Raw genomic sequence first — 14518 nt, 5'->3', positions numbered from 1 at the left:
ATCCAGATATAAACAGTACCAAATATTTACCTAAGGGTGGGTTACACATGGGAGACACTTGAGACTGGACTCATCTGAATAAAAGAGATAGTCTGTGCTCCCTGAAGTCAGGAGTCAGGCTTGCAGTAAGGCAGCAGTAGTCCTACCCACACGCCTTAGATGTCACTACCCTCCTAGCTTTAATAAAGCTGAGGGACTGTCAGTCCGTTTTCACGTTAGCTTTGCTGAATTCAGCAAATTCAGTTACAGGTCCCTCAAGTAGAGGGAAATGCCATGTGCGTGTGCATCACCAGTGGCGAGGTCTGTGGTATCTCCATAGCCCTCTGAGAACAACTCAGGTACAGTCACGGATGTCCATGAGAGATCTGCTTCCACATTCTTGTCTGTACTCCATCTGCCTGGAGTTGGGACAGTGCTTTCTTAGCCCTGTGCTTTGAGGACAGTATAATCGTGTCCTATTTTATTTTCAGAAGACTTCTAGCCAAACAATCCATAGTTAACCTTAAACTTGGGTGGAAAGTGGATTGAGCTGTACTGTTATAAAGTGACTCTCGTGAACTAAGCAGGTCTCTGGAGTAAATGCAGAGATTGCTTTGATGCTGGCTAAAGTCCTCTATCTGACAGATACCTGTACTCACTGCTGCAGTGGCTGAATTAGCAACTTCAGAGTAGCAATCCTACTGCCCAACACAAATCTTAAAGATAGCTTAAGGAGGCAAAAATGCTTTTCACTTTGTTACAGCCTACAATATACTTATAGTCAAATTTTCAGATGATCTTGCTTAGCTCTTCAAACATAGTTTTTAATGAGTTTAGCTATAGTTTTTGTAATCTACACCTTTCTGTTCGTAAGTTTCGAGAACTATTAGTCTTTTCTGACAAACCAGTATATGAGTTTTATAACTGACATGATTGTCTGTTATTCAGCAAAATATAGGAAAGAAATTGGTGAATAGTCTCAGTTAGGTTGGAAGTATTATGTTAAACATCTTATTTTTATGACAGCTTAGTTTTTTAAAGATCCATATCTATGTCTTCTATGAGATATAATCAGAAAGTTTCAAAACTGTATTAAAATTTCCCAAACTATGTTTATTATTTTAAGAAGTTTTAATGAGTTTTTACAGAAAATTAACAATGTTTTTATTTAAGAGAGACTAGTATTATATCATGAGGTATAACATCCATGTTAGGTGGCTGTATTGCCTCTGTCATTTTTCAGACATGAAATCTCTATTTTATAAAGAAGAGGGAGAAGTTGATATACCCTGTTATCTTGTGTTAATCACGGTGATTTGAGATTCTTTTCCATGTCTAGGACTTACTCATTCAATAATGCAGTCTAACTGGAATTCTACTTGGTGCTTAAATTACAGTAATTGAGTATGGTATTTACATCTTACCCAGTCAGTCGGCTAGAGCATCTCATTGCTTGTGTGCTGTTTAAAGTATTCGACTTTACAGCATGTTTAGTTTCCTTTCGTTTCTTATTAGTACTTTTTAGTACCTGATAGTCTCCCCCACCTCCAGCAGGAACCTTCCTCTCTGTTCGACATCACAAACATTTTCCTTTTGCCATGTGCTCTCTAGCTCCCCAAGCAGTGTAAGCAAATTGGAAAGTTCAGCTGTCATTCTTGGAAGGTCATAGATCACACTAGCAGCCCAAGTAATCCAAGAGGTCTTAAGTATCACAGCGTTTAGTTTAAAGTGGAATTTGCTCTGACAGGGCTGGCAGGCCAATAGGAAAAAGAAATATTTGTGCTTGGAGAAGTGCATGTGTAGAGGAAAGAGCATAACTGATGGCTGGAAGCGATTCCAGTCTAAAAACAAATCATTAAGAGAGTGCAAGGGGTAAAACACACAGTTCATATTTTAAAGAGTCAAAATGAACCAGCAACTAAGGTTAGCATTACACACTAATTAGTTCGGTGTTCACATTTAACTCACTCAGTACCAGACGGCATGGTTAATCTGTCGCTGAGAAAGCATTGCTACCAAGGGGATGTTCTCTACTTGAAGCCTCTAGCAGTCATTTTTGTGTCTTAAGAAGAGCAAAGACATTATGACAGATTATATAAATGTGGAGCCAGGAACATACAAACAGTCATTTTAAAAGAGGTGGGAATGACTCACTGTATGGATGCAGAAGTGACTTAAGCCACTCTGTAAGTGCCGGAACGCGAGCCCTCGCTTGATAGTGTAGAACCCACCAGTAGTTTCAGGAAGTTCTCATGTACAACTGAAGACATGTAGTCAAAGAGAGCTAGATGCCATGCCCTAACTAAAAGACTTCTCTAGAAGCCATTACAGGCTTAGGTGGTGCCTCACTTCAGCTTGATAATCATATCTGACAAGCTGTGTTAGGCACCAACACTACAAACAAGAAAAGGGAAAGTACTGGTTAACAGCTGCATTTCCTTCTCAAGCTGTTGTTCTCTTCAGAAACCACTCTCATGATGGAAGTGCTTATGACTTGCTTCATGATTGACAGACAAGTGTTAGCTGTTCCTCGGATAGTAAAATAAAACATCTAATTCTCTCTCAATTGATGATGAGAAGACAAGTCGCTACGTTCCTTCATTTCTGCCTTCCTGCACCATGTGCTGTGCAGGCAGGACTCCCTGGAGTGGGTATGTTCCTATTTGGTCAGCAATGTCCGTTGTTTTCCTCATGAATCTGATCAGAAGGCCACCGAGGAAAGAGGAGCTTTAGAGTGGATGGAGACAAGTATTAATTGAGATTAGAGGAAACTCAGAAGTGGAATTTCATTACCGATTGGAGTAAATGAAAGACACTCCATTGAATTTGTTTTTACCTGAAGCGTCAGCGTAGTCACTAACTGAATGAATCTGTGCCCACGTGTTTCCCTACAACTGACAAATGTCACTAACAAACCTTTTCATGAATCCCAGGTGAATGAATTAATACAGCTTCCCAATACTTACATAATTTGCCCTCTTTTTTTTTAAAAAAATGAGATTTCATTTAAAGATATTATTTATAGGGCTAGAAAGCAGGCTAAGTAATTAAGAGAAGTTTCTACTCCTTCAAAGGTCCTGAGCCGGTCTGCAGCTCACAGCGCATCTAACTCTAGCTGTGGGGAAGGCGACACTTTATTCTGGTCTCTGAAGGCACTGCACACACATGCATACACAGATATACACACAACGGAAACAAAGGAACCTCCCAAGTATTAGTTCTGTTTTACTTTATTAATAATAAAAGGCAAAATATAATTATCTGTATATAACACATAAAAGTAAATGTAAAATCACAACTAAACTGTGTGTGTGTCTGTGTGTGTACATATGCCAGACTCATTTAATGACTGCATAATTATACTCTTGCATTGTATTTTCTCAATGATACAATGATTCAATTTCAAAACAAAATTAATGCATTGGAGAAATCTAAAAGGTATGTGTATTACAGTTAAACGTATAAAAAATATGTTTTTGATGTTGGTTCCATGACAGTTTTCAAACTATGCTGTAAAAATAGTACATTAATGTGCAGGCTAAATTTTCAGTTGCAAGCAAGCTAGGCATAGTGGCTCACACTTTTAATTCCAGAACTTGGGAGGCTCCGAGGTAGATGGATCTCTACGAGTTCAAAGCTAGCCTAATCTACATAGTGAGTTTTAGGTCAGCTAGAGCTACATAGTGACTGATAGACTGTCACAAAAAAATAAAAAGTCAGTGCAGAAGACAATCACTTAAACCCCACAGTCACAGATTTTACATTTACGGACAGGTGTTTCCTATTTTGTGTGAACTAGATTATTTCACACTTACAAAATTGAAAACATTAGTTATCTGAGAGAGCAAAATCGCACTCCATCAGTGTTAAATACAGTTTAAATTCAGTTAGCTCTGTTTTAAAATATGGTGGCACATTCTGAGTATAGTGGTAAGACAAGCTCGCCATCTAGTGGCTAGTCTGTAAATTACATTTGGATGCCAGTTCTATGATTGTTAGGTATTGTTTACTTATGTGGCATTTCTCTTCCTACAGCAGGGATTTCAAAAACATGACATTGTCCTGCTATTAAAATAACTAGCTTCCTAACCTGCCTGACATAGTCCCATGGAATACCTCCACCATTAGCCATTTCATCAAGTACTTTCTATACTCATGAGGAAGGTTCTCTCATTTAGATTATTTGTAGTTATTAAAACTTTCAGCCAGTTTAAAAAAAATCCTAGTCTTAGCTCTCAGTTCTAATCTAATGAAGTTTTGTAACTAAAATTTCATTTCAAAAGCTAGAAAAGATAGGCCAACAGGATGCCCCCATGGCTACCAGGACTTGCTGGCAAGCCTGACAAGCTCAGCTCAGTCTCAGGACCACAGATGGAAAGACAGACGTACATCATTCCCACAAGTCGTTTTCTGACCTCTGCAGGTGTGCACACACTGCACATGCACACAACCTCTGTCATGGACAGTGTCAATTTGTTGGCTGTTGTTTACAGGACTCCATGTATAAAGGCTCTTACTTCTTCATGCTGGGCAGATCAATTCCCTGCTAAATGTTTTCCATGTGTTTGAGTTCACCCAACAACCTTTTCTAATGCAGATAACTTTCTAAAACACAGAGTAGTTTTTTTTTTTTTTTTTGTTTTTTGTTTTGTTTTGTTTTTGGTTTTGTTTTGTTTTGTTTTTGTTTTTTTGAACTATTGAGTTCTCCAAATTCGGGCAGTTTTTAGTTTTACATCTGGTTCACATGTCACTTTAGACCTGAAGTCCTGCTGCTTTCGTATCACACACTTGAGAGTTTAACCAGAACACACGGCATGCTGCTCTCTGGCTGCTCCTGAGGCTCAGGCCTCTCTGTGTCTTTAACCCGTGCAACCCTACCTGTCTCTCCACATCAGAAAAATACTTCAGCATCTTCACTTTAAGGAAATAATGAAAATGAAAGTTATTTCAGAAAACATATGAAGCAGAGATTGGAGATCATGTCCTGATGGCTGGATTAACAGGGCAGTGACTAGAAGACTTAGACTTCGTGTGTGATTGCAAAGAGTCATTCAACGGTTTCTCAGATAGGGTTTCAGAAGAATGTAATGAAGAATTTCCCGGCCATCTGACATATTCATACATGTAAACTGCTTTCTTGGAGTCCCAACCACCTCATGTCTAGGAGTTCAGACCAGGTCGGAATGAGCTCTGCCAACAGTGTTGTGAGTTAAAGTACAAACAAGCTTGTTTCAAAATATCTTCAGATCTTAGAGCCTATGAGCTTATGAAAAAGATGGGTCAAACGTATTCTATCATGCTAATGACCACTAATCAATGTATTATGTGTTCGTACTTGTATTGATGACTTCGTAGTTTAAAAGAACAGACGTGGTTGCTCTGATCTAATAGTAAGATAACGATGATGCTTTTCACTCATGCAGCACTGTCCACCCAAGGATTTCAAAGTGCTTTGCAAATATGCACTAAGTAAGCCTCAGACAGCCGAGGTAGGTGCCTCTCTTCCCTTCTCCAGGAATGTCACCTGTGGCACAGAACCTGAGTGTGCCAAGGCTTCCTGCTGGCTGCCATTCCCCTGCACTGGGCTGCATGTTCGGCGCCACCTGTCCTTCCCAGACTGTTTTCCCCAAATCATTGCAAGTTTAGAATCTTAGTGAATGTTGCCTGAGGACTTGTTCCAGATCCTAGAAATATGGACAGAATTCAATCTTCTGCTTTCTCTGTGTCAATGGAGTCTGTAGATCTAAAAACCCAAGTTCTAAATGTGCTTAGTATTATATTATTATTGAATTATAAGTATCATTTTCATGTTAAGGAATTTTTTTCCATTTTCTTCTCCAGGTTCCCCTAAAGTCATTGTTCTTGTATATAGATCTTAAGAGAGACTGATGTGTTGACATTACCATCACTTGTTATCCTTTTATTAGAGCCTTTGTCCTTGGACTAGATTTGATATTGTCGAGAAAATATACTGGGTTATGGTAATTAAACAATTTAAAATGCTTTATCTGAACACTAAAGACAAAGTTAAATATCACCAAACAGTCACAAGAAGACAAAGCAGTATAGTGGCTGCATCTGCTGATACAGAAGGATTTACAGGCTTTCTCTGTAGTTTCAGAGCAGCAGAAAGAGAATTTGCACATACGGAGACGCACTAAGCAAATGACAATTCATAACATATGTATAGCCACATGCTACAAACTATTATCTAAATCAGTGCTCACACAAAGCTCAGATGTGACACATTACAGCACAGTTTCCTGGGGGTCCTAGGTGCCTGGTCGGGGCACACAAGTGTCTCTGATACTGCTAATGCCAAGTCAAGTCCTCCAGAGTCAGAAAGCACAAGTTTTCTGCATCACTGCACCCTTGTATTTGTTTTCCTGTCCCTTCCAGAAGAACTTACCTCAAACACTGTCTCCTTCCATTTAAAATATTTAGACTTTCGTAGTTTTAAGCCAGAATCCACAATTATAATGCTGTATCCTCTTATCAAGAAAGGAAGTAAAATTAATGTCCATGTGATCCAAAAGAATATCTGTCTACAAGTTCTACCACCATGGACAGCCCTATTCTCCACTACTTCAGAATAAACCCAAATAAGGGATTCAAGAAGACAACTGTAGTTTCACAACTAGCTTAATTTAAAAGACAGCCATAACCACAAAAGGGTCCACAGCATCACAGTCCTTTCCAAGCTGGCTAAATATTTCAAATATTCTTTAAGTGCTTCATCTGTGATACATGAAGGATGAATCATAAAGAGCCACTTTGTGTATGTATGTATCAAAAAATCCTGGGTGCTGTCCTACACATTGTAGCATACACTCAAGTGACATGAACTCGGCCACAGACACAGAACCTGCCACAGCGACCTAAACACAGGCATACTAAAAGGTTCCATGCCTAAGGGCGGGTTTTACCTTCAGTTTCCTGGGGATGTAGACTCTTGTTAGCAATGTAATTGGTGTATTCATAAGAGGGTGATGGATTTGGCAATTATAGTGAAAAGCGTAGTATGTAGACATATCTAAATGTATTTATTCATTTCACAAGCCACATAGGAAAGCAGTGATGAAGAGTTTGCCTATCCACCATAGAAATGTGGGAAAGAAGTCACTCAACTTGACTGTGGAGCAGTGTCAGTCCCTTTCTCAGTAGGAGCACTGGCCTGCAAAGGTCCGATGGTCCAGGGTGACAGCAAAGGAAATGTGTTAGCCTCTGCTGTCTTACTGTGCTGGCATGACAGACTGCCTGCCAGTCATCATCCTTCATGTAGAGTGTCCCACAGTCCTCTCCAGAGACAGTCAACTTCAAAAGTGCTTTCTTTGCTCAATGATTTACTACAAGCCTCTGATTTCCAAATCTCAAAACAAGGTTTGAGACTGAGAAATGGCAACAAATTAATGTGACCTGGTATGTCCCCAGCTGTCAGCCTCTTAAGAGGTGCTAAGGAGTGTCTGAAGTGCCAAGAAGAAAGATGGGGAAGGAGTAAGTTCAAGTCCATCAGCTAGAATCACCCCTAACGTGTTAGGGAATTATGAAAAGGCATGAATGTGCTGTCTAAGTACTTAGGAGTGGTCATCAGCCAGCTGCTCCTCTAATTTTGAATACATGTACCCTGTGGATAAATAGAAGTTTGTCGAATCCACTGATTTCTGGGATAATTTATAATTACTTATAATTATATTACTCTTTGACAAGTTTCATACATGCATATAATACATTCTGATTACTCTAAACCCCCTACCCTTTCTGAAGCTACCTTTAGAATAATATTTTCCCCTAACCTCAAAGTTTAATCTCTTTAATGGGGCAAAGTGCAAAGTGGTATTTATAGTTTTATGATTTCAAAATAAGATGCAGACTTATTCTTTAGATATAGTCTGATACATATACAAACACTTGAACATATGTGCCATTAGCATCTCAATACTTACTAGTATACTTCAACATAATCTTACATATAAATGTGAATATATTTTTAATCAGATTGACATTTTCTTGGTGAAATTATCTTTCTACTTAGTAAAATCTCACATAATCTTAGTTCATTTAAATGTGCTTTATGTTTTCAAAGCTTAATTTCTGCATTATAAGTGATTTCCTTTGCTTTTAAACTGAGCTCAACTAGCATTCGCTGCATGAGCTGTGTGTGCATGAGCATGTTGAAGCTGCCATATTTGCCTGGCAAATGAACATTTTGTCTCTTTTCAGCATTGGGTAATTCTTTGCTAAAGTGCTGTTGTAGAACAGATTTTCTTCTAACAGTTTATTCACAGACAAAACAAACATTGTGAATTCAGAGTAAATTGTGTGTGCTGCAGGCTGTCTTTGTGACTGTAGGGCTTCAGTTTGCATAGAGTAAAGCAGAGCATGCGGTTGTGTTGCTCTTACTAAAAAGGAAAAGATACACAATTTGGCTTTCAGAGTTTACAGATCAGCTCTGGCTGGTTTGCGGGCTGTGTAGAGTGCTCTCTTGTTCTTTCAAACTCATTTAGCTTAGATGTGTTGGGAGCTCGCTGCTAATCCTTAGACTGCGTGTCCTATTAATTGGGGTTTAGTCTCTGTTCAACAAGACAGAGACCTTGCAATGGTCAGCAAACTCTTGCCACTGGTATCATTTCCCGTGGACCAATGCTGCTCATTGCCTGAATGTGATTTTTCTTATTCTTTCATAAGAGCCATGTGTGTGGATAATTTGTTCATTCAAATTGTTTTCAATTGAGTCTTCTGCTTTATTTGGAACAGACCCTCCAGACAGGTTATTTGGACATATATTGTCAGAGGTATATATTTTATTATGTTCATTGTAATGTAAAAAGTTAATATCTCTGAAAATTATGTAGCTGTCAGGGAATCTTTGAAGTGTGCTTCTGGGGCCCTGACGATGACCTGCTGTGGTTAAAATCAGAACAGCTTCTAACCTGCCTTTCTCTTTCCAGCCTAGGAATGGATGGCTTTGGTCAGCCAGTGGGAATCCTTGGACGCCCTGCCACCGCATATGGATTCCGCCCTGACGAGCCTTACTACTACAGCTTTGGGTCTCGATAAAATCACCCCTCCCATGCATACACTCAGCTTAGGAGAAATCTGTGTGCTGTGGGTTAACCTTGAACCTTGACTTAATAATGCATGTTGTACTCCTGTGGGCTGTGTTGCTTATTTCTCCACGTTGTTAGCTTCGGGGTAACTAACCCTCAGTCTTCGTCAATACACTTGATGCTCCACTGTTCACTCATCCAGCCACATCCTGAGGTGAATCACATTTCCCATGAGACTGTTGCAAAACCACTATCCTGGAAAAACAAACACTACATTATGTACATTAAGTGACTGATTTCTATTAAAGAAAAGTGGCGTACACACAGAGGAGTGAGCCAAAGCCATGTGCTCATACTTACCGTGTTTCATAAGAACCACTCATGTTCATGGCATACACACACTTATTTTTGCTTTCTCTCTCTACTTAGAATTTCCTGTGAGCCATGCTACCTTTAAATTTTATTTTAAATGAACCTCATCCTTTTTATCCCATGCTGTCTAGAAGTTTCTTTCACTAAGTTATTAACTATGTGAGTGTTTAACTAACAGTGAGCATATGCTATAAGTAAGTTATGCATCAGTATAGACCACTGAGTGATCCAGAGTCACATGTTCCCTGCAGCAATACTGGGGAGCAGAATCCTCTGTCGGTAGAGCAGGAGCAGCCCTGCGCTTCTAAGTCTGTTCTCCCCGAAGTGCACAGTATAAGATGGGAAGATGCTAATTATTTTTGCCTTACCTAAGAAAATTAAGGAAAGGACTGTTTGTTCAGTTAGGTTGGGAGTGGGTAGTGGGGATGCAAAGAGACATGATGATTAATAATGAGCTTTGAAAATAATTCATTGATTGTAAAATATTGAAAACTTTGAGAAACCAAGCAAATGAATTCAGCATGAGCGAAGATTCTTGCTTGATCGTCTCCTACTGAGGGAAACATAAGCTTCAGAACAGTGCAGATCAAGGGGAAGATTTCTGCTTTTAACTTTAAAATCCCACTGGTCTGCGTGAACTACTCACCTTATTTCACACGTTTAACACAGAGCTGGAGCTGGGGAGGTTCTTTGGACAGTTCAGTCAGTCTGCTTGAGAAATGTAAATCTAACCAACAGGTCTGTTCTTGCCTGACACACAAAGGTAGCGTGTGATCTGGGACGTTGTTTATGTTTGTGAGTTCAGTTTGGAAAGCATGCAGTTATTGTCTTTGTTTCTCTTTTACCCACAAAATATTAAAGTCAGAAAGGTTTGAATCAGCGCTGCCCAACTCTCATTTTTACAATTTAAAAAAAAAAGAAAACCTATGGTGAGAGCTGGTGAGATGATGAGGTAAGTAACGTCACTTGCCACCAAGCCTGAAGACCTGAGTTCAAGTCCCAGGACCTACGTGGTCGAAGGAGCAAACTGATTGCTGCACATTGTCCTCTCTTTCGCCTACACACTGTGATGTATATACACCCCTACACAAAGACAACTAAGTGTAAAATATCTATTTCTTTTAAAATTGAGATGCAATGTTAAGTGACTTACCCGTGTTCCTGTATTTAGTCAGTGGTATTACCTGTGTCTTTGATTTCAGTATGGCAGCTCGTGTGCAGATGCTTCCCTTCTCTCTATCACATACAAAGTCTGTGTGTACAAAAGTGATGCTAATAGAAAAATAAACACATTACACACTGGCTTAGAATACTAATAATTCATAACATTTCTAATATAGGACTTTACAGATTTAGAAACTATAATCTTTCAACTCGGACATGGATAGTTTAGCATTCTCTTGTTTATGAAAGTTTGCCAAAGAGATTAATAAAGAATCTAAATCCTTGTGTATCGGAGATCATAAAGCACTTGGCACTTCTAGAAATTCCATTTGTAATGTAAATCATATCCTGATCTCACTAAATTTTGGTTACAAATTAAGGTCACACCTAATTTAATGACGTATACTAGAAATTTTCTTGGAGTATAAAAACTAAAATCTCCACAAGCATCTTAAACTTGTAGCTCAGTGGCTCAGAATCTGCTTAGCATGTATTCCACCTGGATTTCATCCCCAGCACCTCAGATAAAATGGTGTAATCTTCAAAATAGCTTGAGAAGAAACACACACGATGCTTCAAAGAGCAGACTGCCTTCAATCTTTAGATATTGCATAGCTAACAAGCAGGGTGTGTAGTAGAGACTTGCTTATTTTTATTGAGAGATAGATGGATTCAGAACTCAAAAGCACTTCACTTGAATAATTTTTTAGTGGTTTTTAAAAAGGCAGCTTCATCTATTTGTGTGTGTGTGTGGTGTGTGTGTGTGTGTGTGTGTGTGTGTGTGTGTGTGTGTGTGTGTGTAGTACTAGGGATTTAACCTGGGTCCCTTACACATAGTAGTTAAAGACATTACCCCTGACTTGTGGATCTTAAGAATGGGAAGTAGACCCTATCCACTGCCCTCCCCACACGCATCTTTATTGAAAATAGATTCCTTTCTCATTTAATATATTCTGATTACAATTTCTCCTCCTACACCTTCCAGTTCCTCCCACTTCCCCTCTCATCTGGATCCACTACCTTTCTTTCTCTGATTTAAACAAAACAGGCTTGCAAGAGATAAATAATACCAAATATGACAAAATAAAAGATAAAATAAATCAAAACCTAGCAATCAAGACTGGACAAGGCAACCCGACAGAAGAAAGAGTTCCAAGAGCCGGCATGAGAATCAGAGACACTCACTCACACACTGGGCTGTAGGCTATAATAGAATCAGAGACACTCACACTCCGGGCTGTAAGCTATAGTTCATACAGAGATACAGACCCACGTCGGCTCTGCGCTTGCTCTTCAGTCTGAGTTCACGAGTCCTGCTTGGCTGATTCAGAGGCCCTTTTTCTGGTGTCCTCCATCCTTTCTGGCTCCTCCAGTCTTTCCACCTCCTCTTGTATGGGGTTTCCTGAACTAGGGAAGGGATTAGGTGGAGATATCCCATATAGGCTTTCTTCATGAAATATATAGCTGTGGGTGTCTGTATCTATTTCTGTCCACTGCAGGAGGATGCCCCTATAATGACGCCTGGATAGGCCATTGATCAGTTCCTCTGACTGGCCCCATTCACTTTTCATAACAAAAGTGTCACTTTAAAAACAAATCAAAAGTTAGCTTTAGGAAGAAGAAGCCACAAAAGTGACTGGACAGACTTTGAAAGTTGCTTAGCAGATAGAAATATTAACTACGATGCCAAATGGAGATTAACATTTTCATCCTGAGAACTGCATGGGAAATTAACTCAGTGATGTGTGACATAGTTTTTACAACTCAAGAAGTAATCAAAGGGACACAACATTTTAGTCATCTATTCAGTCTGGGCTTTTAGTAAAACATGCACACACCTCCCTTAGGAAGTCAGACACAATACTGAATATTCTTTTATGTATAAATCTCTAAATGTAGAGTTCAGATATACACTGTACAGAACCTAGTCTCTTCAGGTATACTTTTTGGGCCATTGCTTTTTTGCATGCAGCCTCATGCTTTTATCCTAGTATTATGTGTTGTGTGGTCCCTGTTTCTTTGTAGATGTGCCCAGAGAAAACTCTCTGTTCTCAAACTCCCCCCACTCTCCCAGCTTTGAAAATCAGGGCTAACTCACCTCAATTCCACCACGCTAGCTACAGTAAGATTATTCACAGTCTCAGCTTCTTTACAGCTGAAGTGGCTAACGAAACCTGGACCGGGTTTAATATGTCTTCACGTCTATCAGGAGCTGCATTGCTGTGATGACAGGCATCACATTTCTGAGACTTGCCAGATTGGAGAGGCCCAGCAGATAGACTGAGGTAGCTTCTGTGCCCTATGGAATCCCTTCCATCAAAATCCCACAACTGGCTGCTGCAACTTTCCTTACCTGACAGGCGTCACAACTGTAAGACCCAAACTCCATTGTGACATGCCATTTTAAAAGATTCTGTGGTAATGGGATTAGCTTCTTCTCAATCCATTTTGTATCAGTCAGAATTGTAACAAAAATTGAGCCACAATATATGGAGTTTGTGATAGGAGCTTGGAAACTAGTAAAGAGTCTACAAAGCTGTTCTGTTGTTTGTTTTATCCTTTATCTGAAGTTGCTATAGGCCAGCTTGGGTAACAATTGGAAATAGAGTAAGAAACCATTCCCTTCCATGGAACCAAAATGGACTCTGACTAAGGAACTCAGCCTGACATCAGAGAGAAGAGAGTGAGTTAGATGTGTTGTCTGGAATAGGTTTCACCCGTGCATATTAAACAGGGGTGGGAGGTAAGAGCACATGATTTCTTGAAACTGTGAGGTGCTTTGATCCAGAGAGCCACACTAGAAGAGACCCTGCCAAAACAGCCTCACCATACCTGAGGATGATGTTTATGGCAAAATTGTGCACTACAGCCAGGCTCCTTTGCCTTAATGCACTGGCCTTTCAGAGGAGGGGGCAGGTCATTCTTAGGTGTGCACATAATGTGCACATTATGACAGAAGGGTGTGAAATTGTTCTCGTAGTTCATTCATTTTGCATGAAGACTGCATGAAGACCTTATCACTTCCTACCGTGGAGTAAATTCTACCATATATATGTACCATACTTTTTTCATATGTCTGGCTTCTTTTTAGGCAGCCCTAAAAGTTCTCAAAATTAAGACAGCACACTATCAGCCTCCAGACTGCAGGTCAACCTGGTTCCAAGTGCCCTTATCTACATAGAGAAGTAGGTGACACTGCATTTGGCACCAGAGGGAGCAGGGGAGCCCCCAGTGAGACCAGCTCCCTTCTGAAGTGTAACTAAATTTATCCCTCAAACATGGTGTGCTCTTTCTCTTCAGTGGCTTCTTCTAAAAACACTCATTGCTACGATCAAGTTTTCATGTCATTTCTAGTAACTTTCAACCTAAATAAAAAGCAATGAAATAATGCTTATGTGGAACTAGCACATTTCAAGAGGAATGTGCACATCAGAGTAAACTGTGGATATATTCAATGTGATGGAGCAAGGGAACATTTCCAAAGACAAGGAAGAGAAGGATCATGGTCTATACTTAGGAACAAGGATAAATAAACTATGGATCCCAAGGCTGAAGGGCCATTTGCTGGGCAAATGTCCTTGTAGACATATTTTTATATAGGATTTAAGTGGCCTCTGGGAGCTTGTGATAGAATTTTTGATAGTTTCTATCAGGCATTCACTTAAGAACCCTTCTTTCCAAACCTCTCAGTGTTTATGTTTGTTTTATGTTTTCTTGGATTTTAAGACAAGGTCTTGCTCTGTCCTGCAGAGGACCTCAAATGTGCAGTGAATCCCTGGCCCAGCCTCTGAGTGCCGGAGCTACAGCCACCACACCAAGCTTGCAATTTCGTTAAAGCTCCTGCTTCTGCCCAGTGTCGTCTGACTGACTATTGCCAAAGCCTGTGTGTACGCGTGTGCATGTGTGTGTGTGTGTGTGTGTGTGTGTGTGTGTGTGTGTGTGTGTGTGTGTGTTTG

The 14518-nt window shown here is 39.8% G+C and overlaps 1 protein-coding gene across 2 annotated transcripts in view; it reads left to right on the top strand.

Annotated features, from left to right (window-relative positions):
- The window catches only part of KIFAP3 (kinesin associated protein 3), a 110380-nt gene extending 99985 nt beyond the window's left edge, over positions 1-10395 (top strand). Inside the window, exons 20-21 of one of the 2 annotated variants that reach the window (XM_080932882.1) lie at positions 5403-5468; positions 8928-10395. In XM_080932882.1, the coding sequence (XP_080789008.1) occupies positions 5403-5448 (46 nt within the window). In that variant the 3' untranslated portion in view covers positions 5449-5468; positions 8928-10395. The remainder of the gene's footprint in view (positions 1-5402; positions 5469-8927) is intronic. The other variant, XM_080932881.1, reaches the window with a different exon arrangement.
- The last annotated feature ends 4123 nt before the right edge of the window (positions 10396-14518 follow it).

This window comes from Micromys minutus, assembly GCF_963924665.1.
Source record: "Micromys minutus genome assembly, chromosome: 1".
NCBI lineage: Eukaryota > Metazoa > Chordata > Mammalia > Rodentia > Muridae > Micromys > Micromys minutus.
Note: the sequence above shows the minus strand (reverse complement) of the source record. Positions and strands in the feature narration are given on the sequence as shown.